Source organism: Ornithorhynchus anatinus, chromosome 2 (assembly GCF_004115215.2).
Source record: "Ornithorhynchus anatinus isolate Pmale09 chromosome 2, mOrnAna1.pri.v4, whole genome shotgun sequence".
NCBI lineage: Eukaryota > Metazoa > Chordata > Mammalia > Monotremata > Ornithorhynchidae > Ornithorhynchus > Ornithorhynchus anatinus.
The window spans coordinates 86,902,540-86,918,238 of NC_041729.1; the positions used below are offsets into that span (position 1 = coordinate 86,902,540).

General features: G+C 44.3%; 1 protein-coding gene across 2 annotated transcripts; it reads right to left on the minus strand.

The window, feature by feature from the left end:
* Positions 1–524: 524 nt before the first annotated feature.
* On the minus strand, positions 525–14,742 carry CCDC28A (coiled-coil domain containing 28A). Of its 2 annotated transcripts, XM_001508948.4 has the most exons (6): positions 14,644–14,742; positions 10,347–10,544; positions 5,073–5,236; positions 2,999–3,153; positions 1,916–1,938; positions 525–1,127 (listed from the first exon to the last, which is right to left on the minus strand). In XM_001508948.4, exons 2-6 carry the CDS (start codon positions 10,502–10,504, stop codon positions 1,073–1,075), a joined length of 555 nt encoding a protein of 184 aa, XP_001508998.2. In that variant the 5' UTR covers positions 10,505–10,544; positions 14,644–14,742; the 3' UTR covers positions 525–1,072. The 2 variants fall into 2 exon arrangements, with proteins under 2 accessions (XP_001508998.2, XP_039767102.1); XM_039911168.1 differs by lacking the exons at positions 525–1,127; positions 1,916–1,938 and adding an exon at positions 1,134–1,613 and having other exon boundaries at positions 14,644–14,734.
* Between the last annotated feature and the right edge of the window lie 957 nt (positions 14,743–15,699).

Genomic DNA, 15,699 nt, shown 5'->3' on the forward strand with positions numbered 1-15,699 from the left:
TATCCTCACTTTGAAGCTGATAAACCTGAAGAACAATAGGGTCTTAACCAAGGTCAGAACCCTGGAGCTTAGCCTCTATCCAAAAAAAACCTCGCATGTTTTTGGTGAACTTCCCCCTCAGGCTTTTCCATACATGTATAGTTTATTATGTTTAGTCAAGTTCCACAACCCTTTCCTAGCTAATGAAGTTTCAGAATTGCTAGTCCAAGAGTTCAACTTTCCTCTACCCTGCCTCCAAAACTCATAAAAAAACATCAATTGGTTGAAATTACTGAAACATTAAAAATTTACTCTAAAATGAGCATATCATGCCATTTTCAGTGTATCTCTGATCCACGGTACTGCTGTTTCTGAGAAACAGTAAGCAGTGAAAATGCTTGTGTTATAAGTGACATTAGCTTGGAAATAGATGTATGTAGTTTAAGTAAACAGTTGTAAAGTCTATATTATATAACTCAACTACTTCTGACTACTATCTAACTTTGGGTATTGCAGATTTTCCATAAAGAGAGCATGCACAGGCAGCAGTTTAAAATGATTACTTTATTAAAAATAGGAAATTCACAAACGCAAAACATTTTGTCGTCACTGGGCACTGAAGCACACACTGAATAGTGTGCAGATACTTTTCCTTGTAAACTGAAGCCAGGCAGCCACAAAAACAAAACAAAAAGCCTGAGAGTTGCCAGCTTATAAAACAAAACTGGAGTGAGTTTGGTGAGCTCAGGACAAAAATCTGCCAGCCCTATGGACAACGCTTATCGTGAAATAAATGTGCTTTCAAGTTTTACTTCCAGCTTTTGGACCATAAGGCAGTAGTAATATGAAGCTTAGCAGCACAATCTTGTAGTCACATTTCCTGATTTAAGACTTCAACATAGCCGGTTCTCTGGCCCTGATGAATTACAGCATTTCGATTGGCAAAAAGCAGTATGTGAAAACAATCAGTTGCATTTGCACTTTAATTCTCTATGGTAGGAGAGTCATCAGCTTCTGCATTCCATGGGAAAAATTAAGAATACCGCTTCATTTCGGGGCCTCCAATTGACAAGAGATGGCACTGCATTTAATTTTAACTGGTTGAAGTATTTGGAACATCCTGAGTATCTGCCAAGTGGAGTTTCTGTCTGAAATAACCAGTTAAGAAGCATTACACTAAAATTACACTAAGGTTCTGGAGTAGTGGATAGCAGAAAGAAAGAAGGAAAGCCTTAAGGTGGGGGCATTTAGCATATTAACAAGCTTGCACATGTCAAATTTTAGCTGGAGGAGGCAGCTAAACTCTCCTTGGTAATGGAGAGGAAACCTCTGTCCAGCCACTGAACACTGAAACGACAGAAAAATCGTTTTGGATATAGCTCGAGCCAGCCACTGGCTGAATTTCAGTGGGAAAATGATAAAACACCACCAGATAAAAATGGCTTTTAAAGGTCAGGGGACACTAATATTTCATCTTCTCAACTCAAACAGAAAGGGGCTATTGGAGGTAGGGCAGACTCAGAAATGCATCTGACCTGAAGATGGCTTCTCACCAAGGTGGCTGGTCAAATCTCTTTGAAGCGCCTCTGCACCTTCATACCACCCTCACAGGGCAGTGGCCACAGTCAATCATCCTGAAATGTCAGAAAAATATAGCATCCAGGAGGAGAAACAGGGCTTCTTCATGATGCCTATTAGTTTATTTTTCGGCTTTTCAAAGTAATTTGAATTGTTCAATGATTCCGAGAGGAATTCATAATCTCTGTTTGGTTTAAACTGTCAGCACTTTCTGAAGCCAAAAGCTATGGAATGTAAATACTAAGACTCATAATTAATTCCAAGAAGTCTGTACTGTGCCCACACTGAAACTTGACTATAAAGCGGGTATTCCCGGCTGCAGTGATTTTCCAAATTGGAGATGCTTAGCAAAGGATACATAGAAGAATTCAGCTCTTCTAGCTGCAAAGAATCAGAAATAAACTATTAATTATTCTAAGAGAATCCCTATCAATAATACAAGTCTCATGATGCAGGCAGATTTAAAAAAGGAAAAAAATAAAGAGAAATATGACTCACTATAACTCCCCCAGACCAAAATATTCAGGAATTTAAAATTTGACTAAAAAGAAAATTTCAGAAATTGTGGACAAGAGCTCATATCTTCTTTTACTGAACTCTCCCAATTGGATAGTAAAGTGCTCTGCGTAAAGCAGATGCACAATACTACTGATTCATTAAGCAATAATTTCTTAAAATACAAAAAGGTTATTAAAAATCAAAGCATTAGGACGGTCTAAAAACTATACGTAAAGAATTATCTCAATCAGAATAAATGGAAACAATTCTGTGGATTTTATCAAAAATATTTTTAATGAAATAGATTCAGCACATCACTGTTATTGCTACCACGGCTTTGGCCAAGTACAAAGTTTACTGGCCTCCACATTTTTTTTTTGTCTGTTTTTCAGCCCAACCAGCCTTTGTTCAAGGAACAAATGAAAAGAAACTCATCTGGCACAAATGTTGATTTGCCTTATTTGAATGACTAACTGCAAGGCTCATCTATCAAATGAAGTTACCAACAACGCCATCCAACTGGTAATTTAACTTCATGAATCATCCCCCATACCTCTGTACTTTTTCTTCTTTTTTTTACTCCCATAATTAACTAAATGTAACATCTAAAGACAACATCTTTTCCTTGATACGCTGACCTCTACATCTCCAAATCAGTCAATCAAGGGAACTCACTGAGCACTTACTCTGTACTAGAGCACGGTACTGAGTACTTGGGAGAATACAATACAATAGAATTAGCAGATACGTTCCGCGCCCATAACGAGCTTACGGTCTAGAGGGGGAGACCGACAATAATATCAATATACAGTCTTATCGAAGCTATCTGGAAAAACAGGCAACCAACTTGTAGCAGTCCCTTCACTCTTCTGGAATCCCCAAGAAGTTCTAAATATGGTGACTTCCTTTCAAGTCCTTTTGAAAAAAAAAAATCTGTACTTACATCAGACAAAAGCCTATCCAGATTTGAATCACTTGCTGTTTTTCTCTTATCCTCAGGAAGCTCCTCCAACTCCCCATAGAGCTCCAAATTCAAGCGGGCTAACTTCTCCTGCATGCTCCGCACATGTTCCATCTGCTCTATGGAACACTCATTTCCTGGGGAAAAGAAACAAAAAAAAGGTTATCCAGCTTTAACGGAGGTTAGGAAAGAATGATGATGCACAGAACAGAGTTCAAAGCAGTAAATATGGTGACAAAATTTTCCTTCTTTACCAACTTTAAGATAGTGCACTTTAAATATTATTAGACCCTACAAAATGTTATCGTTACTATCGCTCTCAATACTACCCGCCTGCAGTTATAGTAACAGGATGAAGAATTGGACTATGTTGCAAGGGGGGGATAGGGTCAAGCCCCCAATTCAATCTCTGAAGCCTCACAAAGACAGAAACTAGTTTTTAAAGTCTGAATATTCCATAAAAATCAAATAATCACAGTACTGCGAGATGTCTGGTTTGAAAGTACTCCCAGATGGGAGGTCACTGTGTACAAATCAATCGACAGTACAAGTGACCAATATTTTGTGATATTCTCCGTGCCATAGTTGAATGGCTCATCTAGCAGATGGAGTTACCAACAGCAGCATCCAATTGGCGATTAAACTACTTGAAAAAATTAGTAGTTAATCATGATGCACATAACAGATTTTGTAGCAGATATAGTTCTTTAAAAGTATATTTCCTCTACAAAAATTCAAGTCAAAAGGTCCATAAGCAATATATTCTGCACACAGGGAAGGTACTTGCAATGGTGACCAGCTGTAAAAAGAAGAGAAGGGATACTAGAAAAATACTAATCCTTTAGCTAGATGTTTTGTAGCTGCATAAGTTATTCCATTGCACTACCAGTGAAGTGAAGATGGGTTATCCTCTACTGAACACCTACTCTGAATTAGTGAAAAATAGCAATCCAATACAGACGAGACTTTGGAACCTTAGTCTTTAATGCAATTTCTATTTTTGGAGCAATATTCTTATATGAGATAATATTTCTTTATAAGGGGCACTAGAGAGTATTTTTCAAAGACCACTTAAATTTATCATGCCATTTTTCTTCACTCAAGTATAATGTAATTACGTTGCGGTCGGGAGAAAAGTAGCTTGGGGTACGTCAATTAAAATAATGTAGATCATAGTTTTGGAAAAATCTCAATACCTTTATTAACTGTGCTATTAAAACAATCAGTTGTATGTCCTTTTCATAGCTAAGAACAGATAGCCGAGCAACACGGAAATTGTTTTTGGTTCTTTTTTTTTTTTTTACATTCACAAGACTTGAGTAAAGGACAGGAAATTAGCTGAGGTCATTCCGCTTGAAGCAGAGTGGGATTGTGACCTTCAGACCTTAACCTAAGACAAGCATATAAATTCATCTAAATTTTCCATGTGCTAATCAAGGGACAGCAGTCTTGCTTAGACATTCCAACTCTCTAGTTTTTCACACATTTTAGAAACCATTTTAGAAACCATTTTAGAAACACATGAACTCTTTCTAGGACAAATGAACCCTGCGAATCGTAGCTTTTCCTAGACTCAGGGGCCACTGCAGGACTGGGGAGGGGTGTAACTGTCTTCAGAGAGTTAATGGAAATTTAAAGGAATACCAAATCATCATCGGAATTCCGAGATCCACAGGAAACAGGCTACTGCATGAAAAAAAAATCCAAACGCTATGGTAAAAGTCCTGAGAGAGAAAATTCAAAGTGTGGCCGAGTGGAAAGATCCCGGGCGTGGGAGTCCAGAGGAATTGGGATTTCTAATTCCAGCTGTGCCACTTGCTTCCCATACCTTGGGCAAGTCACTTTATGTCCCCATGCCTCAGTTTTCTCATCTGTAAAATGGGCATTCAATGCCTGTTCTCCATCTTACTTAGACTGGGAACCTTTGTGGGTCAGGGACTGTGTCCAGTCGGATTCTCTTGGCTCTACCCCAGTGCTCAGTACAGTGCGTGGCACATAGTAAGAAGCACCTAACAAATATCACAATCTTTATTATTATTATTATTATCATTATTACCAAATGCTTGAAGTTTCCCAGAGTGGAAATCATTGAGAAGGCTCAGGAGCCCCCGCTCCATGTCTTGAACATCTGAGACATCTGTGAGAAAGGAGTGTTGAATTGGAGCCGCCTGGGCACCTTTTCCTTCCCCTCCCTGAGGTTTGGGCTTTTCTTTTATCCCTCTGGAAAGATTAAATATATTCAATTTAAAACCTTGCTTTCACTGCTGTTGTTTGTACTAGAAACTTACAAAGAAATGAGGTCCCTAATAGAGTATGCTTTAATTAGTAGTCTCGATGAAGTTTATCTCCAAACAAGGGAAAAAAACCCACTAGGTGCAAATGAAATCAAAATAATAAAGAAAACCAAACTGGAATGAGCCTGAAAACCAAAAGCAAGCACATATTTTCAGATAGTCGATAAGGAACAATCTGTTACCACAGCAAAAAGGAAAGTGGATTGATGTTTCCACGGTTGGGTTAAACAACATTATTTTTATCGAAGATAAACTCAAATGCAGTTTTGAGAGTTCATGAACTTTGGTGAATTTCCAAATGACTGAAATTTTGGATTATTAGGCTAATATACATCCCTCATAGTAAAAACATCTTATGAGTTAAAAAAAATTGAGGAGATAAGCTACCGCCAGAACACAATAATGTGGTTTTACGACTTGCTCGTCTTCCAAAGGTGACTGATAATAAGTAGCTACCATGTAAGTTTCTGTCCTTTCATAACACAAGGACAGAACACTAACAGCAGGTATGTTACGTTGCCCATTGATTCAGGGCTTCTACACAGTTCGGCTTCCCTTGACACTTCTCCAGGACTTCCCGAGATAATCTTAGCCACAGTGGAGGAAATACCACATGGGATTGACAGAAGAAATTGTTATTTTTGAAATAGTAGTTTGTCATATCAGACTCTACCAACGCACCCAATCCTGCCTGGGAAAAATTCTGCAAGTCTAATTTCTGACACAATGAGATATCTGGAATATCCCTTAGTAAATTATTGTTTCAGGTGTTAGCCTGACCAGGCCCCCTTCACGGCTGTGCCCAAGGAGATTTGATAAGCTGTCTGGATTAGTCATCAGTACGCAGTGAGTACTATCTCTGTGCGGAGTGTTGCACTAAGCCGTTGGGAGAGTGCAATAAAGTTGGTATCGATCAATCAGTGGTATTTATTGAGTGCTTACAGTGTGCGGTATACTAAGGGCTTGGGAGAGTACAATATAGTCAAGTTGGTAGATTCCATCCCTGCCCGCAAGTGGTTTACGGTCTAGAGGGGGAGACAAACATTCAAATAAATTAGCGATAGGGGAAACGGCAGAGCATAAGGCTAAGTGCCGGGAGGCTGGGGTGGAATGAGTCGTAAAGTGTTTAAGAACTAGAGAGCCAGGTCCATAGGCGGAATAGAAGAGAGGGTGAATGGAACAGGGAAATGAGGGGTTCATTAATTCATTCAATAGTATTTATTGAGCGCTTACTGTGTGCAGAGCTCTGTACTAAGCGCTTGGGATGAACAAGTCGGCAACAGATAGAGACAGTCCCTGCCGTTTGACGGGCTTACGGTCTAATCGGGGGAGATGGGCAGACAAGAACAATGGTGATAAATAGAGTCGAGGGGAAGAACATCTCGTAAAAACCGATGGCAACTAAATAGAATCGAGGCGATGTACATTTCATTAACAAAATAAATAGGGTAATGAAAATATATATAGTTGAGCGGACGAGTAAAGTGCTGAGGGGATGGGAAGGGAGAGGGGGAGGAGCAGAGGGAAATGGGGGGAAAAGAGGATTAAGCTGCGGAGAGGTGAAGGGGGGGTGGTAGAGGGAGTAGAGGGAGAAGAGGAGCTCAGTATGGGAAGGCCTCTCAGAGGAGGTGAGTTTTAAGTAGGGTTTTGAAGAGGGGAAGAGAATCAGTTTGGCGGAGGTGAGGAGGGAGGGCGTTCCAGGACCGCGGGAGGACGTGGCCCAGGGGTCGACGGCGGGATGGGCGAGACCGAGGGACAGCGAGGAGGTGGGCGGCAGAGGAGCGGAGCGTGCGGGGTGGGCGGTGGAAAGAGAGAAGGGAGGAGAGGTAGAAAGGGGCAAGGGGATGGACAGCCTTGAGCGGAGGTTGATAGGCAACCACTGGAGGTGTTTAAGAAGGGGAGTGACTTGCCCAGAGCGTTTCTGCAGGAAGATGAGCCGGGCAGCGGAGTGAAGAATAGACCGGAGCGGGGCGAAGGAGGAGGAAGGGAGATCAGAGAGAAGGCTGACGCAGTAGTCTAGCCGGGATATAACGAGAGCCCGTAGGAGTAAGGTAGCCGTTTGGGTGGAGAGGAAAGGGCGGATCTTGGCGATATTGTAAAGGTGAAAGCGGCAGGTCTCGGTACTGTATAGAATGTGTGGGGTGAACGAGGGAGACGAGTCAAGGATGACACCGAGATTGCGGGCCCGAGAGACGGGAAGGATGGTCGTGCCATCCACGGTGATAGAGAAGTCTGGGAGAGGACCGGGTTTGGGAGGGAAGATGAGGAGCTCGGTCTCGCTCATGTTGAGTTTTAGGTGGCGGGCCGACATCCAGGTGGAGACGTCCCGGAGGCGGGAGGAGATACGAGCCTGAAGGGAGGGCGAGAGGACAGGGGCGGAGATGTAGATCTGCGTGTCGTCTGCGTAGAGATGGTAGTCAAAGCCGTGAGAGCGGATGAATTCACCGAGAGAGTGAGTGTAAATGGAGAACAGAAGAGGGCCAAGAACTGACCCTTGAGGAACTCCAACAGTTAAAGGATGGGAGGGGGAGGAGGCGCCAGCGAAGGAGACCGAGAATGACCGGCCAGAGAGATAAGAGGAGAACCGGGAGAGGACGGAGTCGGTGAAGCCAAGGTGAGATAAGGTGTGGAGGAGGAGGGGATGGTCGACAGTGTCAATGGCAGCTGAGAGGTCAAGGAGGATCAGAATGGAGTAGGAGCCATTTGATTTGGCAAGAAGGAGGTCACGGGTGACCTTAGAGAGAGCAGTCTCAGTAGAGTGGAGGGGACAGAAGCCAGATTGGAGGGGGTCCAGGAGAGAATGGGAGTTAAGGAATTCTCGGGGAAGGCCTCTGTGAGGAAATGTGATTTCCGTCAAATTTTGAAGTTGGGGGATCGGTGGACTGTCGGATATGAAAGGGGAGGGGGGATGGGGGCAAGGGGTTGACAGCCAGATAGATGAGACCGAGCTACAGAGAGCAGGTTGGCGTTAGAGGAGTGAAGTGTGTAGACAGGGTGTCAGTAGAAGGAGTGGTAAGGGTGCCCTCAAGGAGCTTACAAATAGAGCAGGGGAGACCGGCAGTAAAACAAATTACAGGAAGGGGGAAGCAACAACGCATTGAAGGCACGTACATAAGTGCTACAGGAAGGGTGTGGCGGGGGCTGATGAGCTTCCAAAGGATCAGGTGATCCCGAGGACCCGGTGGGGAGATGAGAGATTCACCCCAAACGGCTCCTGGAGGTGTGATTTCTGAAAGGCCTTGAAGGCAGGGAGAGCGGTGGTCAGCTGGATGTGAAGGGTTGCAGGTAGAAGGGAGAGAACGAGCAAGAGGTGGGCAGTGAGAGAGACGAGAGCGGGGCGGGACGACTAGGTTGGCTTGAGAGACGTAAGGCATGGGAGCTGGGGTGTGGTAGGAAAGGAGCCAGGGTGAGTGAGAGGTAGAGAGCTGATTAAATGCTTCAAGTCAATGGGCTGGAGTCTCTGCTTCTTGTGTGGAGGAATGGGCGGCTTTGGCAGGTGTTTCATTCATTCATTCAATAGTATTTATTGAGCGCTTACTCTGTGCAGAGCACTGTACTAAGCGCTTGGAATGGACAAATCGGTAACAGATAGAGACGGTCCCTGCCCTTTGACGGGCGTACAGTCTAATCGGGGGAGACGGACAGACAAGAACAAGGGCAATAAATAGAATCAAGAATAAACAGACTCAAGAATAAATAGAATCAAGATGTTTGGGGAGTGAGACTGTGAGCTCACTGTGGGCAGGGATTGTCACTGTTTATTGTTGCATTGAACTTTCCCCACGGCTTAGTACAGTGCTCTGCACACAGCGAGTGCTTAATAAATACGACTGAATGAATGAACGAATGAATGAGAGATGGAAAAGATGATTTTTTTTTTTAAGAAAAATGATCTGTGAAGTGTGAACTGGAGATGGGAGAGCCTGGAGGCAGGGAGGTCTGTGAGGAAGCTGATGCAGTAGTCAAATCAGGCGATGTTAAGTGATGGAGCAATGTGGTGGCACTTGAGATGGAAAAACATCCTGATAAAATCTTCCCACCGTCAAAACCTGAGGGCAATTTGAGTCAATTCCCAATAAATATGCAATGTAGGGCTTTTCTACACACCCTGCTTCTTAAAGTTGCTCTGGCATAATAATTATTTTTTTCTTCAACACGAATCTAACTTTGGAAATTAAAACAATCTCTTCTGGGAAAATGAGACTTGTTCAGTAAAGGATAAAGATGTCGTTTTGTTACCAAAATGTTGAAAATAAAAAGAAAGCATGTTGTGAACTTAAAATACAGTCAACCCTCCATTGCCACAACTCTACGTCATTCCAATTTCCTTTAAACACTACAACTTAGCAACAGAAATATTTTTAAGCATCTATAAGCATAACCCTGATTCGGAATGACCTCAACACATTTCATCTAGAGATGTATCACGCACAAATGGCTGACGTAGCCAGAAATCTCTAAGCCCCGCCGGACGTAACTTCCTATTACAGCAGGAAAGATGGGGAGTGTTTTACAGTGTACTTTTTCATTGCCGTGGGTCTCCAAGAGAGGAGCAGGAAACTAAGAAATTACAGGTACACCTATGGGAAAAATGTATCCCACAATACGACGGTTCACAACAGACCCCCATTTTGGAAACATATTACATATGGATCCTGGGGTATAATTGGGAATTGACAAGCCGGAGAAAGGAATGGTGAGGGTCTCCGGGTTTCCCTTCTTAATACTTCCACTCCTATGATTCTTCTTTCACCTCTTGATCCCAAACCTTTGAATTCACGGTCGACTAAAATTTACTTTCTGTCCTCCTCCAGTATGGATTCTGTGATTCCTATTTCCTATTTAGCATATTTATTTTCCTGAATCATTCATTCTTGCACACCATTCACGCTTCAAACTTGGGTCGGCCTTCGTGAACCGAACAAAGGCAAACCAAGGGCTCAGGTGTCGTGTGAAGGCAGAACAAGTAGGCAGTAGACCTTTCCCTATGGTGTGAAGCGACATTATCATCTCCTCTTACGGTTCTGAGCGCTCACCTTTTTAACTTTGGTCTTTGGGAGGTTGATTGGGATGCAGGATTTGAAAATCCTGTGCTTCTGCTTACTGGCATGGAGGTTTTCTTGGAATTACCAACCTGAGTAGAGTGGGTACTAAAGGATTTGGGACTCTTCCTCTTTATTTTCCTTTCTTCCATCTTTTGGTGTTATTCTGCACTCACACAAACTTCTTAAGCCCTATAAAATGAAACAAAAGATCACCATATGTGAATCCTTTAGTATGCCATCACATATACTATAGAAGCCCCTCTCTATAACCTATTTCACTTTCTAAAGTAGAACCGGTAGAAATTGCACAAATTGAAAAGGCTCAGAGTAATGAGCTGCACTATACAGCCATGAAGTATTGTGGAACAACTCTCATTTCCACTATCAATCACAGTTTTGCGTCCAAGTCATATTCCCAAATGGATGCCACACTGCCCTTCTTAGGTTTTCCCCCACTTTTCTACTCTGAAATTTTCGGTTTCGAGGTAGCAAATGAAGACACCGAGTCAAGAGGAAACCCTCTTATACACCGAACACCGTCTCCTACTCTCATTCAATTTCCAGGTGGACCAGAAATGTCGGTGAGTCCCACGATCCCAAAATAATAACGGTACTTGTTAAGTGCTTACTGTGTGCCAAGCACTGTTCTGAGCTCCAGGGTAGGTACCAGCTAATCAGATTGAACACCACGGTCTTAGAGAAGCAGCGTGGCTTAGTGGAAAGAGCCTGGGTTTGGGAGTCAGAGGTCATGAGTTCGAATCCCGGCTCTGCCACTTGTCAGCTTTGTGACTGTGGGCAAGTCACTTCACTTCTCTGTGCCTCAGTTACCTCATCTGTAAAATGGGGATTAACTGTGAGCCTCACGTGGGACAACCTGATGACTCTGTATCTTCCCCAGCACTTAGAACAGTGCTCGGCACATAGTAAGCGTTTAACCAATACCAACATTATTATTAATCCCTATTTTATAGACGAGGAAACTGAGGCACAGGGAAGTTAAGTGACTTGCCCAAGGTCCCACAGCAGACATGTGGCAGAGTCCTTTGGCCTCCCAGGCCAGAGCTCTATCCAGTGAACCACGCTGCTTCTTCGTGATTGTCCAGACTGCACAGCATCAACACTGGCGTTTACCTCATTCTACTCAATCAGCTTTTATATTGCCCCGGCTGCAGCTCTGATCACTTTCCTTGATTCGATAAGGTAGTTTTTAGGTGGAAAAAAACTCCAACGACGAGGTCCCCACCTACCGTCGTTATAAATCGGCTCAATACGCCTATACGCTGCAGATCTCAGAGAGGAGTTATTTCTCTGCCAAGTTTTTGGGTTACGGAAATAGTCACTTTTCAGCAAAGCCCTACTGTTAAATGGCATTTGGAAATGCGCGGAAATGTACAGATGATTAGCTCTCAGAAATGTCCGGAATATACATGAACATTGAAGCCACACACACACACACACATACACACATATATCTGTACATTTTTACATCATCCTTCATGGTGAGGATGATGTGTGTGGTGCCAGTGGCATAAACAGGAAATAATAATAATGTTGGTATTTGTTAAGCGCTTACTATGTGCCGAGCACTGTTCGAAGCGCTGGGGGAGATACAGAGTAGGAAATCAAAAAGCAACACAGTACTGTACCTTGACGCAGCCGACTTTCTGAAGAAAGGACAAAGCTGATCTTAACAATACGTCTCCAGGAAATTGTACATCGTAATGATTGTGTGACCCCTCTCGCCCAATCATTTTGGAAGTGTGCAGGAAGCCACGGAGGCGAGAGAAGGGGTGATGAAGTGATTTCTCCAAAGCTAAAGGACTGCGATTCATGAAATGCGCGACCGGTTTCGCCCGGGCAGACTTGGTCCTTCACCAGATCAGGCTGCCTTGGAGTCTGCGGGGGGGGGGGGGGGGGGGGGGGTGGAGAGCACAGTGCTGGCCCCACAGTTAAGCACTTAACAAATACCTTTTTTTTTTTTAAAGGAGGAAGCGGGAGTCGTCAAAACCAAACGCGGTCAACCGAGAATGGGCCAAGCTGGGGCAGCCTACGAGGTAAAGAGGACGACGGACAGATCGCGTCTCCCATATTCATTCATTCAACCGTATTATGTATTGAGCATTAAATCGTGCCGAGCACTGTACTAAGCGCTTGGGAAAGTACAATACAACATCCACCGTTCTTCTCAAGGCTGCAAACTCGTTGCGGGCGGGGAATGTGTCTCCCAAATCTGTTGTAGTGTTTAATACACCGCGCTGCACACAGTAACCGCTCAATAAATATCGTAGATCAATCAACGGTCTTTTTTGAGCGCTCGCTACGTGCAGAGCACTGCGCTAAGCGCTTGGGAAAGCACACTACAAGAGAATCAGTGGCCACGTTCCCTGCCCATAACGAGCTTACAGTCTTGAACTGTCTTGAGCTTCGGTTTAGAGTCCAACGCTTAGTAATAATAATAACGATGGTATTTGTTAAGCGCTCCCTATGTGCCAAGCACTGTTCTAAGCACTGCGGCAGATACAAGGTAATCACGGTGTCCCACGTGGGGCTCCCAGTCTTCGTCCCACTTTACAGATGAGGTAACTGACGCCCAGAGAAGTGAAGTGACCCGCCCAAGGTGACACAAGCCGACAAGTGGCAGAGCTGGGATTAGAACCCAGGTCCCTCTGGTTCCCGAACCTGTGCTCTTTCCACCGCGCCACGCAGCATCATGTTCAGTGCCTGGCACATAGTAAGCGCTTAACAGAGACCATAATTAATATTAACTATTAGTACAGTGCCTGGCATAAAGTAAGCGTTTAACAGAGACCATCATTAATATTAATTATTATTATTGAGGGGGAGAGTGATTGATCGATTGATTCCTAAGCGCTTAATACAGGGCTCCGCACACAGTAAGCGTTCAAAAGCCACCTCTGACTCCCAATAATAATGCTAATGTTGATATTTGCTAAGCGCTTATTATGTGCAGAGCACTGTTCTAAGCGCTGGGGGAGACACAGGGTAATAATAATTATTAATAAATAATTACAGTCCGATTAGACTGGAAGCCCGTCAAACGGCAGGGACTATATCTGTTGCCGACTTGTTCATTCCAAGCGTTTAGTACAGTGCTCTGCACATAGTAAGTGCTCAATAAATACTATTGAATGAATGAATGAATAATAATGATATTGGTATTTGTCAAGCGCCTACTACGTGCAGAGCGCTGGGGTGAGGAGGTCATCCCACGTGGGGCTCCCCGTCTTCGCCCCCATATTCCAGATGGGGAAACTGAGGCCCAAAGCAGGTAAGTGACTTAGCCAAGGTGCCACAGCTGCCGAGTGGCAGAGGTGGGAGTCAGAGCTCACGGGTTCGAATCCCGGCTCCAACGCTTGTCAGCTGGGTGACCGTGGGCAAGTTACTTCTCTCCTCCGGGCCTCAGTGACCTCATCTGTCAAATGGGGATGAAGACTGTGAGCCTCCCGTGGGACCACCTGATGACCCTGTACCTCCCCCAGCGCTTAGAACGGCGCTGTGCACCTAGTAAGCGCTTAACAAACACCACCATGATTATTATTATTCCCCTGTGTCTCCCCCAGCGTCTTAGAACAGTGCTCTGCACCTAGTAAGCGCTTAACAAACACCACCATGATTATTATTATTCCCCTGTGTCTCCCCCAGCGCTTAGAACAGTGCTCTGCACCTAGTAAGCGCTTAACAAACACCACCATGATTATTATTATTCCCCTGTGTCTCCCCCAGCGTCTTAGAACAGTGCTCTGCACCTAGTAAGCGCTTAACAAATACCACCATGATTATTATTATTCCCCTGTGTCTCCCCCAGCGCTTAGAACAGTGCTCTGCACCTAGTAAGCGCTTAACAAACACCACCATGATTATTATTATTCCCCTGTGTCTCCCCCAGCGTCTTAGAACAGTGCTCTGCACCTAGTAAGCGCTTAACAAACACCACCATGATTATTATTATTCCCCTGTGTCTCCCCCAGCGCTTAGAACAGTGCTCTGCACCTAGTAAGCGCTTAACAAATACCACCATGATTATTATTATTCCCCTGTGTCTCCCCCCAGCGCTTAGAACAGCGGTCTGCACCTAGTAAGCGCTTAACAAACACCGACATGATTATTATCATTATTCCCCTGTGTCTGCTCCCTCCCCCCAGCGCTTAGGACAGCGCTCCGCACCTAGGAAGGGCTTAAGCAAATACCAACGGTACCACTGGAACCCAGGACCTCCGCGTCCCCAGCCCGGGCAGTTTCCCCTTGCCGCTGGGGTGGGAGCGCCTACCTGAGCACAGACAGCGAGAAGGAGGAGGAAGAGGACGGACGGTCACATCGCAGCCGCTGCCTTTGTTGACGGAAGCGCCGCCGCCCACGCCACTTCCGGCGCCCCGCGCGTCACTTCCGCCCCCCGGGGCCTTCTGGGAAATGTAGTCCGCCGCCCGAACTCCATCTCCCAGCAGCCCTCGCGGCCCCTTTCGGCTCCCTCCCCCTCCCTCCCTCCCTCCCAACTCTCTCCCGCTCTAGGGGCCTCCGAAGCCTCGCCTTTGGAGCCCTTTTGGGCTCTTTAATAATTATGTTGGTGTTTGGGAAGCGCTTACTAGGTGCAGAGCAATCATAATAATCATGTTGGTGTTTGTGAAGCGCTTGCTAGGTGCAGAGCAATCATAATAACAATCATGTTGGTGTTTACTAGGTGCAGAGCAATCATACTAATAATCATCATGTTGGTGTTTGTGAAGCACTTGCTAGGTGCAGAGCAATCATAATAATAATGATCATGTTGGTATTGGTGAAGCGCCTACTAGGTGCAGAGCGATGATAATAATAATAATGATGTTGGTATCGGTGAAGCGCTTACTAAATGCAGAGCAATAATAATAATAATCATGTTGGTATTTGGGAAGCGCTTACTAGGTGCAGAGCAATAATAATAACAATAATGTTGGTATTTACTAGGTGCAGAGCAATAATAATAATCATCACGTTGATGTTTGTGAAGCACTTGCTAGGTGCAGAGCAATAATAATAATAATGATCATGTTGGTGTTTGTGAAGCACTTGCTAGGTGCAGAGCAATCATAATAATAATGATCATGTTGGTATTGGTGAAGCGCCTACTAGGTGCAGAGCGATAATAATAATCATGTTGGTATTTGGGAAGCGCTTACTAGGTGCAGAGCAATAATAATAACAATAATCATGTTGGTGTTTGTAAAGCGCTTACTAGGTGCAGAGCAATAATAATAAACATGGTGGTATTTGTGAAGCGCTTATTAGGTACAGAGCAATAATAATAATAATAATAATCATGTTGGTATTTGTGAAGCGCTTACTAGGTGCA

Bases quoted from the DNA above. Each gene is read 5' to 3' on its own strand.
- CCDC28A (XM_001508948.4), bottom strand. From the start codon at position 10,504: ATGGAAGAAAGGAAAATAAAGAGGAAGAGTCCCAAATCCTTTAGTACC. The intron at 5,237-10,346 runs GTGAGCGCTCAG...TAATCTTTCCAG, and splicing joins CAAAGACCAAAGTTAAAAAG to AGGGATAAAAGAAAAGCCCA. The intron at 1,128-1,915 runs GTATCCTTTGCT...TGGTTATTTCAG, and splicing joins GAAGAGCTGAATTCTTCTAT to ACAGAAACTCCACTTGGCAG.